The sequence below is a fragment of the Merops nubicus genome, unplaced genomic scaffold, assembly GCF_000691845.1.
Source record: "Merops nubicus isolate BGI_N331 unplaced genomic scaffold, ASM69184v1 scaffold4737, whole genome shotgun sequence".
NCBI lineage: Eukaryota > Metazoa > Chordata > Aves > Coraciiformes > Meropidae > Merops > Merops nubicus.
Window position 1 is genome coordinate 75512 of NW_008619470.1, and position 22352 is coordinate 97863.

The following is a 22352-nucleotide window of genomic DNA, read 5'->3' on the forward strand; positions in this document are numbered from 1 at the left end:
CTGGTCTAATGTCTTTGCTTTTGTGGTTGCTGTTACATACTCAACAAATTTCTGGTGAATTGTCCACAGTGAGGCTAGATGGTTCCTCTGAGAGGTTCCAACTAATTTAGTATCTATCTGTAGATGTGAACAGTCTGATTCTTTTTGGTATCCAGGAAGATTTATTATGCTGTACCTGACCACAGTAAATTTTGTCTGTCTCAGTCCTACCCATTCATCAAAATTTTATTAGCTTCTTCTGGAGTTTTGTTTCATTCACAAACCCTTGATTTCAAGAACTCTCAATGAATTCACATTGCAGGACCTTCACTTTCTGTCCTGTTTCCTTGGTACACAGTGTTCAATAATGTGTGTACACAGATGGAATAAGGGATTCCACTAGGCTGAAAACAGGATACCTCAAAAAACAGGGATTTCCTCATGGTAAATTACATGTATCTGCAGTAAGTGTCCAAGTGGATGTGAGCAATGAAAGCTTTTCAAAATTGATTCTATTAAAGCTGGGTTTTACATTTGGTTCCAGAAGGTATATATAACTCTGTCTATGGCAGTATTTGGAATAAAGGGAGAAATAATTATTGGGCAAATGCAGTTAAATGCAATCCATCTATAACTGTAGTAGGGACATGAAAATAAGATTCCAGTGAGCCACAGTTCAAAAATGAAGATATTTACTATGGTTCATGCCAGTCTGGCACTGTTGTGCAATACTGCTCTAATAGCATTATTCACTTAGCTTCAAGAAAAGTTAAGTGTGTTAACTTTAAAAGTGAAGAAAGTTTGGTCTTGAACAGTTATGGTTCCAAGGCTAAAGTCTGTTTATACTGTAACTTGTTAAAGGCTTTACACTTACACTTCTACAGCTACACTTCATCCGCTGGCTTCTTAATCATGGAAGTATTTGCTCCTGAAAAAGACCAACCAGTTTTTCAGCCTGTGGAGGCACCAAAAAAGTGCTAGTGAGTGCTTAGTGCTTCTGTGGCATCCACTGCAGATGGTTGGTGTTGGATGCTACCTATTCCCAGTCATGGACTGCTGAGTAGAGTGTTATTGCATGAGCTTTTGGGGAGAAAATGTTCTTTTCCTGTAGGCACTGGTCACAACATATGTAAGCAAGTTCTGTGAATATATTAGTATACACTTAGTTGGTCTTGTAAAATCACTCTCTTCACTATTAGACTTGAATGGTATTGTAGTAGTTATATTATCTGCTTCATTCTTTACTTGTGAGGTGGGACACATCTCTGAGCTTACTCTGCCCCTGCAGCACTTGGTCCACTGGCAAGGGTGGGAGCCTTTGAAGTTGAGCAGGCTGACATGATCCGTGAGAAAACGAGAGAAGAAAAGGTCATTTGAAACTGATGTGCCAGTCCTGGTGGAAGAGAATCCCGCCTCCAAGGTAGTGAGGACTGAAGGAGAGAAGGGAGTGGATGTTGTGCCAAGAGAGATGGTGCATAATAGCAATGTCTTGTAATTAGGCAGTAGAAGTAAACGGGAATGAATGTGTGGCTTTACAGAACCCAGCTGAGGTGAATGAATGGTTCTCCTGAATGTGAATAGCTGGAGGACTGTTGGTGGGCTGCCTGACTTGCCTGGTCTTGGCCAGCAGCAGTTTATTTTCCAGCCCTGGTAAGAGCAGATGTGTTCTGACCACACTCCAGTGGAGCAACAGCAAGGGGCTGTGACTTTTTACTCTGCCTGTTCTTGTCCCACAGCTGTTTTCTTGAGCTGATGGATGGTTTGCTGACAGAATACGCTTTGGCTATAGTCTTGTTTAAAAAAGTTCAAGTTAGAACTTTGAAAGCTTTATTTATGATTGACTGGTTAAGGGACAGAGGAGCACAAGTAGTGTTCTGTGTCCTTTCAGTTGCAGGGAATGATGAGGGAAGAAACAGGCATACACAGCAGATCAATACCTGTCACCAAGCATGGTGTCACCAGCAGAATTGGGATTTTTTTTTGATCGCAGGTCAGTCTACATGAGACCAGGCCCGTGGGCAACACACAGGGTACACCTGTCTCAGAAGTGGGTATTAGGAAGAATGGCTCCCCCACAAGGGTTGTCCAGGCCCAGCCCAGGCTGCCCAGGGCAGTGGTGGAGTCCCCATCCCTGGAGGGGTTTAAAAGCTGTGTAGATGTGGTGCTGAGAGACATGGTTTAGCAGTGACCTGGCAGTGCTGGGGTAACAGTTGGACTCAGTGATGTTAAAGGTCTTTTCCAGCTTCAGTGATTCTGTCATTCTGCAATTCAGCTTTTTAATAAAAACACCTTTTTATCAGCTCTGTAGAGTCACTTCAGACATGTTGATTTCTTTCATAATTCTCCCTTTGTGACTAGCATTAAGGCTCAGTCTCTGTCTGAGCCCTTACAAATGGTATCCTTATTTTATCCAGAAGAGCTTTTCTGTCTGTTTTTGCACTGGAGTCTTCACAGTTTACATTTTATTTATTCCGAGGAAGCTTGCTGCAGGGAGCTGTGCTATTCATAAGTGCTGCAGAAACAGAGAATCCAACACTGATGAGCAGAGTTACATGGCACCCCAAAGGCATAAGCACTTCTATTTGGAGAGGTAAAGGAACGGACAGTCAGCAAAATTCATGGCTTGATGTTTTTATAGAAGGCCAGCCCTTACGGAAGCTCCATGCCTGCAGCTCTCTGGAAAGCAAATGAACCAAGAAAATTCTATTCTCAAGTTGAGGTAGTTGGTGTATGAAAAAAGGGATGTTTCTTTTCCTCTCATGTTTATTTTGTCATGTTATAGGAGGAGTTCTTAAGCTACTAGTGTTTTTTTGGCTAGAAATTAAATTGATAACATTTTTAGTTTTATGTACATATATCTGGGAGCAGGAGAGACAGTGAGGGTTGTGCTGGAAATCAGGCAAAGATTTGCATTCTTGAACAGCTGATAGTTATCTTAAATAATATTTCCCAAGGGAATCTGGTCCAGTGAGGGACACTTAGAATCTTCAAATGATGTTCCATGGTAGCTCTTCTGTACTTCCAGTACCCTACTCATGACTTTCAAAGGAGATTAAATGTTTTGGAGATGATATAGTTTGGGAGTTTTTAATTGTCTTCAGTGGCAGCGTATTTGTGTACTGCCAGTTTATGCTCACTGGGGTAGACAGGGCTAGCAGTGAAATGAAAGGTCAGTCCAATTGTGCATGAGAGCTTCCTTGAACACTTAGTAATTTCTCTGAAATTTAGTCTTACCACATCCCAGTGCTGGTTGTTTCTATGATAAATTTGGATTTATTGCTGCAAGGCACAAAAAAAAAAAGCCTCTGCACTTTAAAATGAGAAGAGTAGTATTCCTTAATGACAGCATTGATAATATTCTTTTGATAATACTGCCACCTGTTTTGGATGCAGTTGTTAATGAAGGATAGTGTAGGTGAAAAGCATGTCAAAGAAGAGAATACTGTAAAGAGGTTCCGAAAAAACCTCCCACATGCTTAGAAAAAGAAAGATTAGAGTGAGTCAGCAAAGTCCAGCCTCACACTGGTGGGGCCAGTTCCCTCTGGTCAGGATGGTTGGACAGGGCTCATCAAGCTGTGGCTTGTCTTGAGGCAGTATGGCCCCAGCCACGGCCACGCTACCAGCACTTGTCTTCTTCAAGAGGGTCTGTTAGGGACACTGTCTGCCTGTTCACAATGTCCGGGTAGAATACCCAGAGTCTGAATTGTTTGAGGGTATGAACTTGATAAGAAATCATATTTTTCCTTTCAGCTCTTTAAAAACACCCAGCTTGGTGCTTTTGTGTCATCTGGCAGGCTCTGTATGCTGAGTTCTCTGCATTATGATTTTTTTCATGTAGAGTTGTAGTGAGATCACTTGCAGTAGTACCACAGTTAGGGGAGAGCTGTGTTCCTATGGTACGTACATTTGATTGCTCTGTGGTTCCCTCCAGCTTCACTGAAAATTCCAGAAAATATTCCAAATGGATTAAAAATGATGTTTCGCCACAAGAAGAGAGATGTGAAGCCCAGATTCTGTTGAAAACTTAAAACTGCAGTTATACATCAACAAAAGGACCTTGAAAATACTTAAGAAGAATTTGATGTTTTGTTCTGAAATAATACTTGCTGTCACAACTTACTCTAGGCCTGTAAAATGTTGGATAATGATCTGTACTTCAAGAGAATGTTTGCCTGCAATCATTGTTTGATAGAACCATTCATTTCATTAAGTTCTTGGTACTAGGAGTCAGCACATTCAGATAGGTAGTGGTGACATTTAGATGCTATAGTGAACATTTTTCTCCTTGCTGTTTGCATGCAAAATAGCATAGGAAGAAAAGACAGCTTTTTTTTTTTTTTTTTTTGGCCTGCTACAAGCAACAATTCTGACCTGAAAGCATGAGAATAATCTGATAGCGAGGATGTGTTTGGTGATGGCACAGTCAGATCAGTGTATAAAGAGGTTTTGAAACTTATTGTTTCTGTGATCTTGTTTTCTTTCATTTCTTCTGTCAAAGTGGTGTTTGTGGCATCAAATGAAGAGCAAGCTGGTTGCAGTCCCCAGAGCAAGCCCAAACAGATTGTGAGGTGTTCATCTCAGTGCCTCTCACTTAGCTTAGGAGAGGAACACTGAAACTGTAAGGAGCTGGGATGTGTGGATGAAACAATCTAATCAAAATCATTTTGAGAAAAGTGGTGAAGACACTCCCTTGTGTGAAATGTACATCTACTGAAGACCTTGTTGCTCTAGTTCATATTTGGATGTGGACAGAGGTGCCTGTAATTTTAGTGAGGATTTTGGCCTAGTGGGTTTTGCACTGCAGAGGCACAGGTTTGGGAGCATGTGGACATTAACAGTCACGGCTGATGTGATTGATTTATTTCTCAATCAGAAGGGACACTTTGATCTTAATTTTCACAGAATAATGAAGACTAGATGGGGATCTTGCTACAGGAAACAAAGTGGGATTGAATGACCATGACTTGGTTCATTTTAAAAATTAAAAAAGGATAAACAAATATGTTGTGGCTCAGGTCTTGATTACAAAACCAGAAAGTTTTGTCAGACTAGTGAGGCTGAGGGACATATGAAAGTGACAGTTTGATTTTCCTGGAAAGAAGGATGCTCATGTTTTCTGAACTCCAAGAAAGGAAGGTAGCTGTCAAAGAAGGATCACAGAACTAATTGGAAAATCTTCAGGCGATGGAGAGGAGCCAGCTAACCTTGCTGACTTGTGAAGATTTTTATCATGCTTGTCTTGGCTACATTCTTGTCATCCTACTGAAATCTAAACCCACTGGGGGTTCTTACTGGGATCTCAGCAACGTTTGTGTTGTCCTAGAGTCATCTGATGCTGAGGTATTTTTGTCAATGGACATGGATCTTACTTTGTCTTGATATCTCAAGCCATCCATCCTCAATTTGTGGCAAACAGTACGTACCTAAGTTTTTCAGTGGACCACACTTGCCTCTCAGGTAGACTTTGTGGGTGCACGTGGGGTGATGTGATGTAAAATTTCTGTGGAAATGCTGACTGCTTTAACTATTGGCTTTTCTTTTTTACTGTTATTTTCAACCACTGTGCTTGATCTCTTTAACAATAGCTTTATGTGGTTGTGGTGCTTGCTACCTGATATTAAAAGATTGGTTGTTTTTTGGTATGTCTTTTGGGGTTTGGGTTTTTTAGTGTGTGTGGTGGTGGTGGTTTTGTATGTGGATTTTTGTTTATTTTTGTAATTTGTTTATTTTACTTTGGAATTACAACTGTTTCCACCTCCTGCAAGTGCCTGCGACCCAGCCTGCACCAGCTAAATCAGAGAAGTGCAGCTGTACCCTGTTAGCCACAAGAAGCTGCTCCTGGGAGTGTGCTGCTCAGTGAGCTGGTGGATGGCATAGCAGTTCCTTATGGAAGGTTAGTGCCATAGAGAGGGCGTGTGCAGGGACTTACATATGTGTCACTTCAGCATGAAGAGTGGAAAAGCAAGACCTTGGGATTAGCCAGCTGGCTTTGTGCTGGCTGTAAGACAGTTGGCAAGGCAGGATATTGAATGACTGATGATGGGACTCTGAAACAGTGGGTGGTGAAGCAAGGTAAATGGTTCACAGGGAAAAAGCATTTTATGTCTTGTGCTACAAGTGAGTCAGGTTTGGCATTGGTTTCAGGCAGGGAGGCCATAGGTCGTGACTCTGGATGCTATAGAGAGCTGTAAAATCTTTCTTTTGAAAGCTTATTTCATTCTGCTAATATCTGAATGCTTTTCTCTTCCTCCATGCTTGCAGAGGTCCACTGAAATGGCACATTAGCTTTTGGTCAGGTGTGTCTCAAGGAGGAAGGTTTCCTTCCAGACCTTAGTACACAGGCTTCAGTTTAAATTTTGTTGTGAATTTTCTTGCTGTAGTGGAAAGTAAAACTATATACCAACTGAAAAGCCAATCACACAACAAAAAAATCCATCTTAAGTAGAAGATTAGATGGATAAAAAAGGAAAATGTCTTGTGAATTATAGGACAGTGGGCTTCTTGCTGTTCAAGTAATACAGCCAACAGCTAGGAACAGATTTAATGTGTTGTTCTTGGTGGGATTGTGGTGGTTTGCTACTAACATGTTGCATTAAACTGCACTTAGTTTTGTGCTTGCCAAAGAATGTGACTAGGTCAGCAAACTGCTTTCTTATCAATCAGGAGTCAAATGATCCAGAAGAGGAACATGGAGTTCCTAGTGAAGGATCACTGGAAGCAGGACAGCTTTGCTAATTAGATTCCTTTTATTTTATTTTATTTTTTCACGTCAGTAGATTTCTGCATACAAATGTAGTTGGACAGAGTGTGTCAAACAGTACAAATCATTGTTACAATACATTAATCAAGGGCATGGAAGAACAGCTCTGGGGCAGAAGATTCCCCTGGCTTATGTAAGCTTTGATCTGCAGTCTCTCGGTCACCTCGTCTCCTTCCATTAGAACTTCTGATCCCAGAAGGAATAAAATTTGCTGTCTTCTGACCCTGGCAATTTACTTACAGTGAAATCTTGTCAAAAGACGTGAGGCGCCGTGGCTGAAGTCCTGGGTAAAATCACTTAGGTGCACACCCTTTTAATGGTTTCCTTCCCTTGCTCTACCTGCCCCCCCAAGAGCTGTGCTTATGCAATGAAAAAGTTAAAAATGGTAGTGACTGGAGTCTGAATGTGACTCAAGCATCATATCTTCATTCATCCTTAGAAATCTGTTTTGTAAGCCATATCTCTGAGGAGCGATGGAAGGCTCTGTATCCTTGAATGTTGTGCAGAATAATTGCACTGTAGGGAGTGAACGTGTGCTCCTGGGGCAGTGAACTGAAAGGAAATGGTGATGGAGTCCTTTTGTTGTTCTAGCTAAGCACCCTGCTGTTTGGATGCGTGTGAATTTTCATTCTGCAATTCTCCTGGTGAGTCCAGCTCCCTGCACCTCCTGGCAAGCCCCTGTACTGTCCCTTCCCCTCTGCTGCAGCCCTGGCCTGGCCTGAGGTTCTGACTCCATCTTTTTCCTGATGAGCTGCACAACACATCTGCAGCTGGGGCTCTGTGAGTACAGATGAGAAAGAGAGAACAGCCTTGTGGTCAATGTACTAGCCTGAGACTTGGATTTTTATATGCTTTGTCAGTCTTGTTTTGTTATAGAGCTCGGAAGTCCCCTAGGGGGTGGTTGGCAAAAGGTGTTTTGTCTCTTAATTACCTTTTGGAGTCAGTGGGATGCTGTATGTCTAAATATCCCCATGAGGTTTATCCTGTATGTGTGAGTTTGCTGTGTACAAAGGAGAGAACGATACTGTCTTACCTCACAGGACTATGGGGGAGCAAAGGGGAGGGATTTGGATTCTTCAGGAAGATCTCTAACCTGAAGTGCTCTGTGTTGACTCTTACCTCTCCCCTGAACCTTCTCCCCTGAGAGCATCTCCTTGAGTAGATAACGTTTTCTTCCTAATACACATGCATATATTTATGTACGCACTTGTTTTCTTATACACAAATACATGTATATGAATATTTATAATATATTAAATGTTATTAATGATTTTTGTACTTCATACGGTGTTTTTAATATAAAAATATTTTCTTCTTGAGTGAAATACTTTTCCTCTTATGTGTGATTCACTGTTTTCACATTCAATTAATTTTTCTTAGGGCTGGGCCATAAGCGTCTCTGCAGGCTGCAGAAAGGTGTTGGTGTTTTGCCCAGAGTTAGTGGTTGCTGGGTTAAGGTCTTTCCTCGCCATCCATGCAGCTTATGTCCTGACATGTATCATTAATAAATGCTGGTCCCTTGGCAGCTTCTCACCACTTGTGTTAAATCTGGATGGCTGGATCTGAACTGCAACCATTGCTTGGTAGAAAGCCGCTTGCTAACACACAATTTAAGGGAAGAAACAAACAATATAGGTATGACTGAAAGGCCACAGATAATAAGGTAAGTTCTGAGTAAAACGATCCCTAAGCATTCTTTTTCTGCCTCACAGGCATCTGTAAAGTGTTTTGAGATTGTTTCTATAGAATCACAATAACCTCGCACAGCTCGTAAATTTTCCTCCAAACAGAGAGGAAACTTCACTGTGAGCTGTGTCTGTGTAGGGTGTCCCATTTCTTAGGCTCACAGGATGTTGCTCACTAGCAGTCACTCTGATTTGTCTTTAAGATGAGTGATTTTTTTCAATTAAAACAGAATGTAAAAATATTACCCAATTAGAAAGCATTATTGTGTGTTTATAAGTACCCTTGAATGTATTTATCCGCTGGGAGCATGCAGATGTCTGTTGGAATGTAATTTCTCTGCAGCACGTTGGGGGTGGGGACACAAGAGAAGTAGCCAGAAAATTATGGTTGCTGCAGTAAATAGCAGGCTTCTCCCAGTGACCTGTGCTGGCTGCAGAGCTCATTACAGCTAAAGTAAGCATAAAACATCTGTTTGGCAATGCTGTTCTCTGGCTGGCTGGTATTTGTACCAGCAAATGATGTGCTCTAGGCTCACTGTTGCCTGTTTTGGGGAGTCATGAGGAAAACGTGGTGTCACATTTTAAAGCTATTGTAGAAAAGGTGTTGTGAAATACCTGTGAGGCATCACTGCTCTTTAAGCAGTGGCAACCTGCCCTCACCTCTGTGGTGTGGTCCCTTCTGAGCTCCAGAGTCAGAGGTGTGCAGGCCAGCAGGAAACCTGTGGCTGGCTGGTGTGGCCTGGAGCAAGCAGCGTGGCTGGTGAGCAAGGCTGTTGCTTCACAAAGCTCCCTTCAGAGTCCCCTAAGGGGTGTTTTATCTGGGGGTTCCTGCAGGAGGTCGGTCTCTGTTGTCAGGTGGTGAGGCCTGTGCCAGGGCAGAGGCGGTGAGTGAGCCCTGTGCTCTCAGTCTAGCAGATTCCTCCCTAGAGCACAGTACTGCTGCTGGCACAAGGCGTGTGCTGCCTGTGCTGTGGGCCTGCTCAGGGGAATCCAGGGCACTGCCTTCAGCAGCTTGTGAGTTTCATTCATGTCAGTCGTTGTTAGGAAAGCTGGCACTTCACTGGGGTGGTTTTACCCAGGAGAAAGGGGTTCAGCAGCACCGGGCTAGCTTTGACCCCACGAGGCTACAGAGCTGCAGCAAACACATCTGCACAGCGTGTTGGCACTTGGGGGCATCGCCCCAGAACTGGTGGGTCTGTGTAATGCAGCAGTTCCTGGTCTGCTTGTACCCTGTGTGGTTTGACTGACTCCCTTTCAACCTGAGAAGCTGGCTAGTGAGTGGCTCTGAACAGCAGGCAGAGAAACAGCTGCACAGCAGAGTTCAAAGCTGCTGGAGGTCACTAGCGTTCTGTTATTTGGTTTGCAGGTTCTGTAGCTGCTGCTGTTACCTATAGGGAGAAAATACTTCTTCATCAGGGGATGTTTTGCATTCTAAACACCACCTTGTTTGGGTGTTGTTTTTGTTTTGTTTCTAATGTGCTGTTTCTGAAGGGGATCCTGGCAGTAAGCACGAGCCACCAGCCGAGCAGCTCTTTTGTACCGATGCTTTTGAATCCCTGCCTGTGTTAGCATGTTTCCTGGGGAAGTAGCTGAGATGGGATTACTCACACCTCAGATGAAATTTATTTCTTTTATTAGCAGTAGCTTCAGTATCTCAAATTTTCAACACTTGATGAAGATGCAGAATTTGCTTTTTTGCTAGAAAGCCTTTGTGTGTTTCCATGTGTGGATCTTGTTTCCATGGCATCAACCTTTAAGCTGGAGAAGCATTGGTGGGAGCATTAGCCAGTAGTGAGTAGGCATTGGGAATGGGCCCTGCTCCTGTGCAGGGCTCTGACTTGTGCTGAGGGTACTGATATGGGATAAGGAGGTGATTTATGCATTTTAACAGTCGGAGCTTAAAGCTTTGGATAAATCCGAATATTATGGAACAGAAGACTTGATGCAGTCCTGCTCTTGCAAAGGCATTGCTTTTCCTGCTGCTTTGTCTTGATTTTCCTGAAGATGAGGCCATGCTGGAGCGTGCTGTGACTTGGGTTACTTTTCTTGCCCTGTTTTCCCAAATGTTTTAGTCTTGGCTTGGCACTCCCTCTATTCTGAAGAGTCAGTTTTGTCTTCCTTGCCATTGCTGTGTTAGGATGGCATTGACCAAGCATTTTCTTGTCACAGTTGTGGTGTAGGTACACTGTGAGGTGTAGGGCTTGCAAGGTGAGTTTGTAAGCCAATTGCTCAAGCTAGTCCTGTGTGTCAGTCCTGGGTGTCTCTTCCCCTGTAAATGCTCAAGCACAGTGAGCTGAGTACAAGGACTCTTTTGTTAACTTTGGTGGTTTTATGTTATGCAGACGTTGAGGTGACTGTGGCAGTTTCTCTGGCCATAAAAACTATAAAGTGCATGCACAAAGCCATATAAAATTTTGATGGTATGGACTTCTTATTTTTTAGTATAATTGAGCATATACTTCTGTTTTATCATTGCAAATGTACTTTTAAGAAGCAGAAGAATGTGCTTATTAATTTTCTTCAGCTCAGTAGTTTGTGTAATGGACAAGTAGGTGGAAGACAATAAACCAGATACAGGATTTTGAGGGGATTGCTTGTGTTTTAATTGGAAACTGGAGGGCACTCAGCAGAGTAACCTTGTGTGAGTTGATGTCCATGCTACGTCAGACAGTTATGCCAGCAGTGACACTGCAAAAGAATTCCATGGGACAGACAAGCCTGTGCAGCAGGCTGCTCTCAGTGCTTGTGCTATCATCATTTGTGAAGAACAGGAAGGATTAGTGAGTGATACTATGTGGTGTAGGCTAAGGCAACTTAAACATCTGATTTTTTTCCACAGCAGCTGCAAAGAAACAAGAAAAATACACTATGAGTTTGCTTTGAAAAGAAATTTGTGACTGATTTCCATCCCTAATGAACTTGGGAGAAAATGTTTGCATTGGGTTTCTTTTTTTCTGCAGCTTTTAGAAATTAAACCAGCCTGCTGCTAATAAAGCCTTGAGTTCTGTGCTATTTTTTCTCCATTCTGGACAAGTGATCGTAGAGATCATATCACTTAAGGTTTATCACACCGAGCCTATACACTTTGTGCAGGTCTTCAGACATCATCTGGAAAAAACAGTATAGATGAGGGAAGTGGAGATCTTCAGTGCCCTTCTTGTTCCACCTGCCTCTGGGTGGCTCTGATCTTGCAGAGGCATAATTTGAGTTTGCTCTATGCCCATGAGTGGTCTTGTTGGACCCGGTGGATGTTGTCCAGGGTGTAATGTTTTAGCAAAATTGTGGCCAGTCTTGCCTCTGAGGACTGAAATGTCAGTGGTGACTGTATTTTGAAAACAAAATGTCTGTTTGTTAACAAAACAAAGAAATGTACCCCGTGCCACTAAGCCCTCGGTGAGACTACAAATGAAATTTCATTTAAAAGTGGAAGCACTGCAACTTTGATTTTGCATCCTACAAACTGTGGTTGTTTGTTTCAGGTTAATTTTTAATTTCCTGTCATAATTGTGGTTGTCTTCCTCCTGGTGAGTGTGTTCTTTTATTCATTCGTATTTCTTTTTCAGATCGCATGTGGCTCAGAGCATAATCTGGCAGTAGTTGGTAAGTAGCTTAATTTTTATATCAAATCCTCTCACCTTTCTTTCATTTTTAAGTAGCACAAGATGAAAGAAAATTGTGTGCATCAAACATACCGAGTGATTAAGGGCATTGTGTGCAGCTGAAAGGAGGAAAGTAACATATAGAAGTGGAAGAAAGAAGAGGAGAAAGAGGTAGCATGAGTGGTGATGATGAAAAGGTGCCCTTGTTGGCCAGACCCTGGAAGAGGAGGGGTTGATGGATGTGACAGCAAAATACATTTGCTAAGTGCTACAGTCTGTTTTAGAATGGAGCCATTGCAACAATTCAAGCTGCAGACTCAGAGTAGCATCTAAGCTTGAAGCTGGTCAAAAGTTTTTTTTTTTAACATGGATATTTTCAACGAAAAAAAAAAATCCTGTCTCTGTTGTTGTTTGAAGCTTGGAAAGTCTTCAAAATGTCAGTCAATGGTAGTTGGGTCAGGTCCTTTAGTGCATCTTTGTATAATGCAGTTGTTGTAATAATGATGATAGTACTAGGAAGCTAATGTCAGTGGAAAACCTGAATTTTGTGTACTAATTCCAGGAACAATTGGATTCTTGCTTTCATGTAATGACTTGATAACTCAGAGTTGCATCTAAGCTTTGAGCTGGTCAAAAGTGTCTTTTTTTAACATGGATATTTTCAACAAAAAAAAAAAAAAATCCTGGCTCTGTTGTTGTTTGAAGCTTGGAAAGTCTTCAAAATGTCAGTCAATGGTAGTTGGGTCAGGTCCTTTAGTGCATCTTTGTATAATGCAGTTGTTGTAATAATGATGATAGTACTAGGAAGCTAATGTCAGTGGAAAACCTGAATTTTGTGTACTAATTCCAGGAACAATTGGATTCTTGCTTTCATGTAATGACTTGATAATTGAACTCTGGTACATGGTTGCTGCTATTTATAATTGCTTGTTTAAGAACATCTTTAACTGTAGATTTTCAAGTGCTTTATAAAGGAGGTGGGCATAATTATCCCCATTAATAGATGGGGTAAGAAAGATGAAGAAAGGAGTTCTATGCTAATCAGAGCTGGAAATTAGAAGTCTTCTTAGTCCAGCACTCCATCTACATAGACATTTTTGATTGCTGTGACTGATGTGTTGAGAAGTTAAGCAAAGATTTCCCTTGATGTTCTTAACTCTGGTATGACAGGTATGGGGAAACCAGCTATTTGGTATCCAGGCTTCACTCCATGTCCTAATTTTTAAGGCATTTATTTTAACTTGAAGTCTTAGCAGATTCATTAAGTGGCCACAGAGGTGATGTTCTGTATGTGAAGTACATTTCCATATATACCATTGTATATTTTCTAATTATCCTTCTACCATTAAACCTAGTGGCAAACTTGTTTTAAATTCTCAGTTTATGGCTGGCTTTAAGAAAAGATTTTCCCTTTACCTTCTCCCTATTTGTTCAGTGTCACATGCCTGTAATAATTGTCGGGCTGGTGCTTCTGAATGTCCACTGACGAGCAAACTGAAGACTCACATTGTGTTTCTTGCTGAATTGATGAAGTAAAAGTGTACCGCTAGCAGATTCCTCCAGTGTGGATGAAAGCAAAGCACTGAGTTTGAACAACCTTCTTTTTCCTTACGTCCTTTTAAGCTTTCTGCCTTCTAGGCAGAAATCTCTGGAAAAAAAAAAATGGCTAGGGGAAAGAAATTCTAGGAGAAAGTTAAAATAAACTAAGGACTTTGCAAGTGTTGAGAACATCATGTGCCTGTCTAAGCTGTGTGCTACACCCATTGAATTCAATGGGAAAATTATCAGTGCTGGAAGCTAGTCCATTTTATTTTAAGGACCACAGAAATGTGATGTTACTATTTTTTTAACTAGACAACATAATACAATTTATTCCCCAAATCAATTTTTACATATACTTTTAGGAGGTTGACTTTTTAGAATGTTTTGTGGTAGGGTTTCTTTGATCACTTGTCACTCTAAGTTCAAAGCTTTCAACTGTTACATTCCTTAGAGATATCACACAGATTTCCATAAAAATGTCTACTTGATTGTACAATTTCCTGATGACTTATCGTTCAAGCAATGTTTACTTAGGACAACCATATAATCAGTTTCTTAGTTAGTAAATGTTTGAATGATTGACTTTTAGACTGAAATAACTCATGTTCAATATGAAAGGCAGACTGAAAAGCAAGCCTTTAACAGTTGCTATTTCTGGTTGTATATTCAAATGCATGTGTGCTTTTTTGCTGCATCATTTTTTAAATAGAAACATTTTTAAGACAGAGAGGCTAGATTTATAATTCATTTCACAAGTGCTGCAATTGTTCCAGTCATCTTGCTGACGAGACGAACGGTTTGATTTGCAGGGCTAGCAAGCAGTTTTTTTCATGTTACTCTATGTAGTCTGCATCCATTTGTAGGGTTCAGTTATTTGAATTCTCTTTTCTTGAATTCTCCTAATGGAGTCAGTGCACTTGGCTATTCTCTGACTTCTTTTTCTTGGGTAAGTGGGAAGAAATTCAGTTTTCATTTGATCATGAGGTAAATCATATAAAGGAAAAGGTTGTGTGGGATGTCTCAAAACATACTTACATTTCTAAACTTAATGTATTATAAGTAATACATGAAAACTACATGAAAAAGTGCAGATATCTTCACTTCTAGCTCTTGATGAAAACACATTTTTGTTTTGGTTTGGGGTTGTCCTGTTATACTAATTCTAAACTTTGCAAGCATTGTAACAGTCTTCATGTTTGTATGACCTTTCTCTTGACAACAAAAATCACTGCCTAGTAAGAAGAAACCCCTTGCACTTTTCATCTCAATCAAGGATTAATCATCATGGGAGCCAGCCTATTTTTGATTGAAAAAGAGGAATAGATATTTAATAAATGTTGTATAACATCTCATATCTGAAGAGCATCTTCCAGCACGGAAAGCTGTGCATGTGCTTGCAGAGCACAGCAAAGGCTGGCTTTTCATCTGCAGTGCCACGGCTGCACTGGGCAGCACAGGGCTTCATGCTATTGAGACAGAAACTCTGAAAAATTGAAATGCAGAGTGGAACTACATCAGTGGGACAAAGCTGAGCTTTTCCAGGTTTGTGAGTCAATAGTGTTTTCTGCACTGAAAAAGTAAGGAGGCTTGATTCTTGCCCTTAAAAAGCATGTGATTAAAAATGTTATTTATAGTGGAGGATCCTACCTGCTCACCACAAAGACTTTGTATTAACTGTGCAGAAGTAGAGTTGCTGTGAAATGTATGCATGTCTTGACTGGTCCACAACCACAGAGCACAGGACAGAATGCCCTGAAGAGCCTCTGAAGAAAAAAATGTCTTATTTTAGTAAAAATTAAACCCAAAAAATGTATTCAAGGCTCATTGAAGTAGTAAAAGAAAAAAAAAAAAATGTTACAAGGATGAGACTTCTATAGCCTGGCTTCCCAGACTTTGGTAAAGCATAATACCCCTTTTTTTGGTCTTACTTTTAGTCATTTTCTGAACCTGTATAGACTAATAAAAATCTTCTAAAAGAGAGGTACCCGAGGATGTGTAGGGGGAAATGCTTCTTTAAAAAACAGTTTCTAAAGCTTATTAGTGTCAGTTGAAGTCCATCTTTAAAGAAACCTTCAAATGGGAATTTGGGTCCCCTTGACTGTTTATAAGCAGTTGTTTTTTACTGGGTCTTGTGCATGCCCACAGTGGTGCAGTGGCCAATACCAAATATAATTGATGACTTTTCTCCTAATATAAAGGGTATCTTGGACACTTCAAATATTTTTGTGTGTTTGGAAGAGAAAGATATGGACCTTTCAAGTAAACGTTTTCTGGTGTGGCCTCTTGAAGGGGAAAAGTGTTTAGATGTGTGGCTACTTCAAATGGCACAAATGGCTCTTCCTTGCATATTCATGGTCAGCATGGTGAATTCTGACTTCTGCTCAGGGTTCTGCTGTTTTCCTGCATGAGGAATTAAATCCTCCTTCAGTGAGGTAGTCCACAGATCCCAGCTCTGACAGCACTGTGGTGACCCACACTGCAGGGGCACTGTCAGGGCAGGTGGTGGTGGTGCAGCAGTGTTCCAGGAAGAAATTAAGTCTTGTGGTTGCTGTCGTGGTGCCGTTACTGCCTTGATACTTGTCTCTGTTGGACTTTTTTTCAGGTTAGCTATTTAGCTCTGCTAAGCCCATTTTAGTGCAACAGGATTTTCATACAACATTTTTAAAATGACTTTTCAATTTTCTGCCACAGAATAGACCCTTTCAGAAAAAGGTTTTGTCTCCCGTTGCTGTTTTCTTCTGCCGTATTTGAGAACATGTGATTTGTTTCTAGATTCTGTCTTCCTTGTGCCTCATGTGCACCCACTGCTGTAAACATCACGACATGGGCATTCATATCCCTCTGAAGCTGCAGTTCACCCAGTGGGAGACTGAGCAGTAATATCAACTTTAATGGAAGTATATTCTTTGGAGAGGAGGTTAGGATAAAATATTCCTCCACTAAAATGGCAGGTCGTGCTTCAAATCCTCAGAACTGAAGTGTTAGGGGGGTAGTAAAAGAATTATTATTCCGTGATCTGTTAGAATTTGCTCTTTATGTTCTTATGCTGAAAGAACGTCACAATTATGAGCTGGAAAACAAGTGACCACAATGATCCCAAGCTTAGGGAGCTGGTGGTACACATCTTAAATGGTGGTGGTGTTAATGGCAGCATGGACCCTTTGGTCCCACCTAAGGAACCTGAAGGGTTTTATGTGAGAGTCACTGCCTCTTAATTAAGGAGGTCACAGTTTTTCAGTGAAGTTCTGTGATTCCAGCCCTGTTATTGTCTAAATCATCAGTGGGGGAGCCCTGTAACAGACTCTGAAAGGCATATTTCTGTGGCAGAGTGAGCACCGATGGGGAGAGGGGGCTGTGCGGGCTGATGGACGCCTCTCTGCCTCGTGCTGACGGTGTTATTGGGGTGTTCCCAGCAGCCTTGCCAAGGGGCACATGGAGTCATTGTCTGACACTCCATCCTGGGGGACTGGCGGCCTGTCACAAGGGGAGCAATCACAAACTCCCTCTCTTGTTATTTACCTTGCTGTAGTATTTGGAGGAGTCTTCAGCGTACGCAGTGGAGGGCACTGGTGTTCAGCGAGGAGCCTCGGTCTGCCAGTCTGGTGCTTTATTTATTATGCATGAAAACTCCCGGGGCAGGCAGGGTCTCTGCTGTAAGGGCTTCCTGGCAGAGCAGCGTGGAGTCCTGCTGCAGCACGCTGGCTCTTTGCATCGCAGCACTAATCACATCCTCTGCTTATTAAAGGGCACCTGGCAGGACTTCGAGTAACCATCACCGTTGTCATTTTCATGGGGGGTTTTATGTCGTCCTCCTAAATTTGTTCTCTGGCAGAGACATTTTGTATGTCATTTAGCTCTTAATGTGGTTTTGACTGTTAAAATAGCTCTTCAAAATATAAACTGCTTTGGTTGTGTTCATTGTAGAAGAGCAGCCCTGCTCCTAGCACTAACTGAGCACCTGTCCGAGTGCTTTCTGCATAGCTAGATAGAGATCTGACACCACAGTTTTCCTGTCATCTTCAGGTACAGTGAGCCCTAACAGTGCTGTGCAAATGTCTTTTTGCTTTGTGTTTCTTTCCTGCAGACTATTTCATGCTCCAGGCAAACTAGTTGTTCCTCTGGTAAAACGGAAGCTGAAAATGAATTTCAAATGTCTTGATTTTTTTTATTATTTTCAGCAAGTTACCCTCACAGAATCTAATCCTCTGATCTCTTTGAGCTTCTTTTGCAAGGGCTAATGGAAAGCCAAGCTGTACAGTGTTTTATGAATTTGTTGGTGTAAGGTGGTGAGGGGAGAAATGAGGAAATCCTCATTTGAGCATTTAGAAGAACCTTATGACAGGGCTAAGAAAAGTTTTATATAAACCAAATTGCCTGAAGTCAGTGGCTGCTGGTTATAGGAAAGGGAGGATACATTGCTGTGAAAATCTAACAAGACCAAAAATAAAAATGGCATCACATTGACCCCCCTAGAAGGAAGCTTCAGAGTTTAGGATAGTATCTGGCTGTACTGCATCTTCTGTGACTGAAATGAAGTCTGGATTTTGCAGCTACCTCCTATTCCAGGCTTTGTCGCTGTACTGATGCATGTTTTGGGTGACTTCATTCTGCAGAATGCTTTGTTCATCTTCCTTTTTTCTCTGTGTGGCTTGTCAATTTAGATTGTGAAATCTTTGGTATAAGACCTGCCTCTTGGTGTGTTTTAGCCCTGCCTAGCATTATGGGACCAGATTGTTTTTAGTTGTTGGTGGTTTTGTTTTTGTTTTTTTAATACTGCATTGCAACTAATAATAGTTGCAATCACTTTCCTTCCTCTGAGAGAAAATCTAAAATTATAATTAATTTTGATGTGCCTCTGTCTTAATTTATATCACTTAGCTTATGAACAGGTAATAGTGCAGTGCTTGTCATATTGTTTACAGTGTAGTTTCTTGTTACCAGTTACAGAGCTGCTTCAGCTCTGAAGAGAAAAGCTGTTATTTTTCTGTATAAAAAGCTCACAGTTCTTGTAGGATTTTTAATTAAACTTCATGTATCACTATGGTGTCAGCTTGTAGTTTGTCTAGGGTTGAGCTCTTGTGCACCAGCTGTCATTAAGTTTCCTGCAAGACACCATATCACATCTACAGGGATAATTCTGTTGTGTCAAGAACCCTACAAAAGATGAGGGAGAGGCAGACGTGCATTATTAACCTGTGGTGGTAGCTACAGCCATCAAGCTGGAACTGTGAGTGGCAGTTAGAGGAGAGGGGAAGCTAGCAAACAATCAGCAAATGCTACCAAGCAACAACTTCACTTGAAGCAGAGTGAGATCTTGCTTGCAGGTATCTTTGGAAAGAAAAAGTCATTCTACCTGGTTTTAGAAAATTATGGAGGATGGAAAGTTTCTTGAGAGTAGGAGCTGCAGTACAGATGCATGCAATCCTTTGGCAGAGGGTTCACTGGATGGGCACTAAGTATTTAGGAAACAAATTGGGTTTTATCATATTTGTTTACTCGCAGCAATTACTTTAAAGTAGAAGAAAAATATATCCACTATATCTGAGGCATATTTATCTTAATTTTCAAGGAAGCAAACAGGAGTAACAAAAATAGTCACCCTTACTCACCAAAGAGACATTAAGTGTTTGTTGGCTATAAAATGAAATAAAAGCAAGGACAAATGTCTGGCTTCAGGGAGTCAGCTAGAGCACGTAGGAGAGATGCTTACCAAAGGAAAAGCACAAGGCCAGCAAAGCAGCTTGAAAGCACTTGGAAGTGCAACAAATTAAGGCTTCAGTTCTATCCTAGTGAGCCAGGCCTGGGTGAGCTGTGTGGTAGGTCTGGGTTCTGGAGATGCAGCAGCATCGACACAAACTTCTGAGTGCATCGCCGAGAAGAAATTTTGCAGCTGACAGGAGGAAAAGGAAAAGGTGGTTTTTATTTGGAAAGCTGCTGTGAGGTGTGCCTGTACCATGCTGTGGGATTTGTGGCTCTCCAGGAGTGAATATTGTGCTGTACAGCCTTGGGCTGACCCCCAGATGTTTGTGTGTACTCACTGTCCGGCTCCTTTTCGGGGCACCAAGAAATTTTTCTGTCATTGCACAAATAAATGTGTGACCCAGCTTAGTTACATGCTATAAGTCAATCACCTCTGAAGCTTTTTTCCTTCTGATTTTTTTTTTGTGTGTGTGTATGTCTTACACCATCTTAAATAACCTAGGTAGCTTTCTGCTTTAGTAAAACCATCTGAAGTGGGGATTTTTTAAACTTTTGAGATCAGCTTGACCATGAGTTGGAATTTTTCACAAGTGCACATTTCAAGGTCATCTTTGCTGCCCAGTTTTTGGATTTGACAATGTATTTTGGTCACATTCTTCAACTACTCTCTTCTAGTTATGAAGATCAGAAAAATCTTCTGCAAACTCAAGCTGGAGGCAGAGGTGCTGACAGTGACATAGCTCTGAGAGATGATGCTTTAAGGATACATATGAAATACTGCAAGTCTGGTGACAGAACAGGGACTCTACTGGGACAATACAGGTAGCCCTCACATGGCTGTAGTTGCACAGGACTAAATGTGTGCATCGAAGTGGGCTTATTTGGAAGCTTTTGTAAGCCAGAGCGGATGGGAATTGCTCCTCCAGCTTTCTATAAGGGCAGATCCTCTTTTCCTACTTCAGGAATTAGGACTGAACTTAAAGGTAGTAGAAATTGTAGTGGAGAAAATCTGGAGGTATTAGCTGGCAAGCAAGATTGGTTTACTCCCTAATAACAAAGAAGCAGCCATTCACGCTTGCAAGCCTGGGGCAAGCTTTCAGGATAAAAATAAAGCATTTCATTAAAACCCATTTGCTTTAGAGGGGTGGGTATTTAATAAAATATTAGGGCAAAAAAGTCAAGGCAGAGATGAAAAGTTGGCATATTTGTAAAAAATACCCTTTACTTGTCCTTGCTTTTTGAACTTGTTTCACTGAAACACTTCTTCATGGAAGGGAGGTAACAAAGTAATTAAAATTAAAAATGCTTTTGAGACTCGTTTCACTGTTGTTCCTTTTCCTGTGCTTTTTGTGGAGTCTCTGAGGAGCAACCAGGGTGAACCGAGACTTTTATTTCTGAGAAATATCTTTGTCTCATTTTCTCTTTGGATTGTTGGGCTTATCTGGGCAGTGTGGGGGACTGAGAGCTGTCCTGAGCAGGGCTTTCAGGGACATTCACCAGCACATTTCTTGGGGAGCAGTGGGAAAGGCTGATATATTCATGCAGGTCAAGTAAATCAAGCAGGGATCGGGTCAGGCGTGTTATAGTTGTTTATAGCATGGTTTCAGACATAACTGTAGTTAGCAGAGGCTGAACGAAGTGAGGGACTACTGCTACCTAGAAAGGACTTGCTGCCCACCAGTCTTTGAGGAGTAAAATGCCTTTATTACCTCTGTATTTGATTGTGATAGCTCTAAACTTGCTAAAGATGGTAGCACACCCATTGGTGTTCTTAAAACAAAGAAACTCCACCAAAAAGAGCAACAACCTCCCTCCCCCCTGAAACTGTAGCAATTTTAAAAAGCAATATGCTTCTTGATAGGTTTTTCAGATGAGATAGTGCCATTTTCACTAGCTTATTATATGCTCTGGCCTACCCTCCCCTCTACAAATCTAATGGAATAATTACCTTGAGCAGATAATACATGATGTATTGATTCTGGCTTAAACATTGCTTGTATATGTTACAGCACTGATTTGCTAAATTAAATGTTTTCTAGGAAGACCTTAACATGATGCCAAGAATTCGTGTTGTAGGTTTAGCTCTCTTCTCTCGCCCTTTTGTGCAGATTTAGCATCTTATTATATCCCAGCTCTGTAGCCTTGTATTGGAACAAATTGCTGGGTTACTATAGAGTGATTACGATGAGGAGCACTAGCCCAGGGCAATAGGTGGAAGAGGTGAAACTGCCAAATCAGCTAATAAAGAGTATGTGAAACCCAATGTTTAACTCCTCTCTCACACATGGGTAATATTCACTTGCTCTTTGGTTCTTACGTAGGCTGCTCTGTGTGAGGTTACACCTGGGGAGTCTGGCAACTCTATCTGCTCATTTGTCCACCTCCTTTTAAATGCCTCCAGGCAGCTCACGTGAAGCTGAACCACAGGGACACTTCTGATGCTTACACCAGCTGCGAGAGTGACCTCCAGCATTCTCTGTGGCCCTTCCTTTGGCCTTCCCAGGTCTGGGTTCCTCTGGGGAACTTTGCAAAATGCAGCAGATTCTCTGAGTTTTGATATTATGTGACCTGCAGTGCTAGTGTCTTTAAAAATCCTTAAGGTGTTCACAAATTTTCTCTTACCTTGTAAAAGAGACTGAGGCTGTTCTGTATCCCCCAGAGTACCACTGCCAGTGAGACATTCTGCAACGCAAGACATGACCCTTTTCTTGTAAATGAAGGACACACATGGCTAGAAGATTTCAGTTTTTGTTTTTCTCAGTAGGGAAGAATTTCTGTCACTCAGAAACTTTGAATAGAAAGGATTCTGAAATTGATGAGCTCTCCTTGTGAATGAGGCTCAGAACAACCAACAATAAAACACGAGGAGATTCTTCTATTAGTGATTAATCATAGAATCAGACTGGGTAGGGTTGGAAGGGACCTTTAAAATTTGTCTAGTCCAACCCCCCTGCAGTGAGCAAGGACAAACATCTCTTCTACCCTTCTTTAGGTATTTTGCTATTAATTAAAAAAAATATTTAACCCAGCATGACCTTGGTGACAAATCTGACTTGCCAAGAGAATTGAACAAGTAAGCAGGTGCTT

At 41.4% G+C, this 22352-nt stretch overlaps 1 protein-coding gene across 1 annotated transcript in view; it reads left to right on the forward strand.

Annotated features, from left to right (window-relative positions):
* The window catches only part of SERGEF (secretion regulating guanine nucleotide exchange factor), a gene marked incomplete at its 5' end in the record, with an annotated part of 146933 nt that overhangs the window by 73579 nt on the left and 51002 nt on the right, over nucleotides 1–22352 (forward strand). Inside the window, one exon of the mRNA XM_008943790.1 lies at nucleotides 11988–12024. Within this exon, the coding sequence (XP_008942038.1) occupies nucleotides 11988–12024 (37 nt within the window). The remainder of the gene's footprint in view (nucleotides 1–11987; nucleotides 12025–22352) is intronic.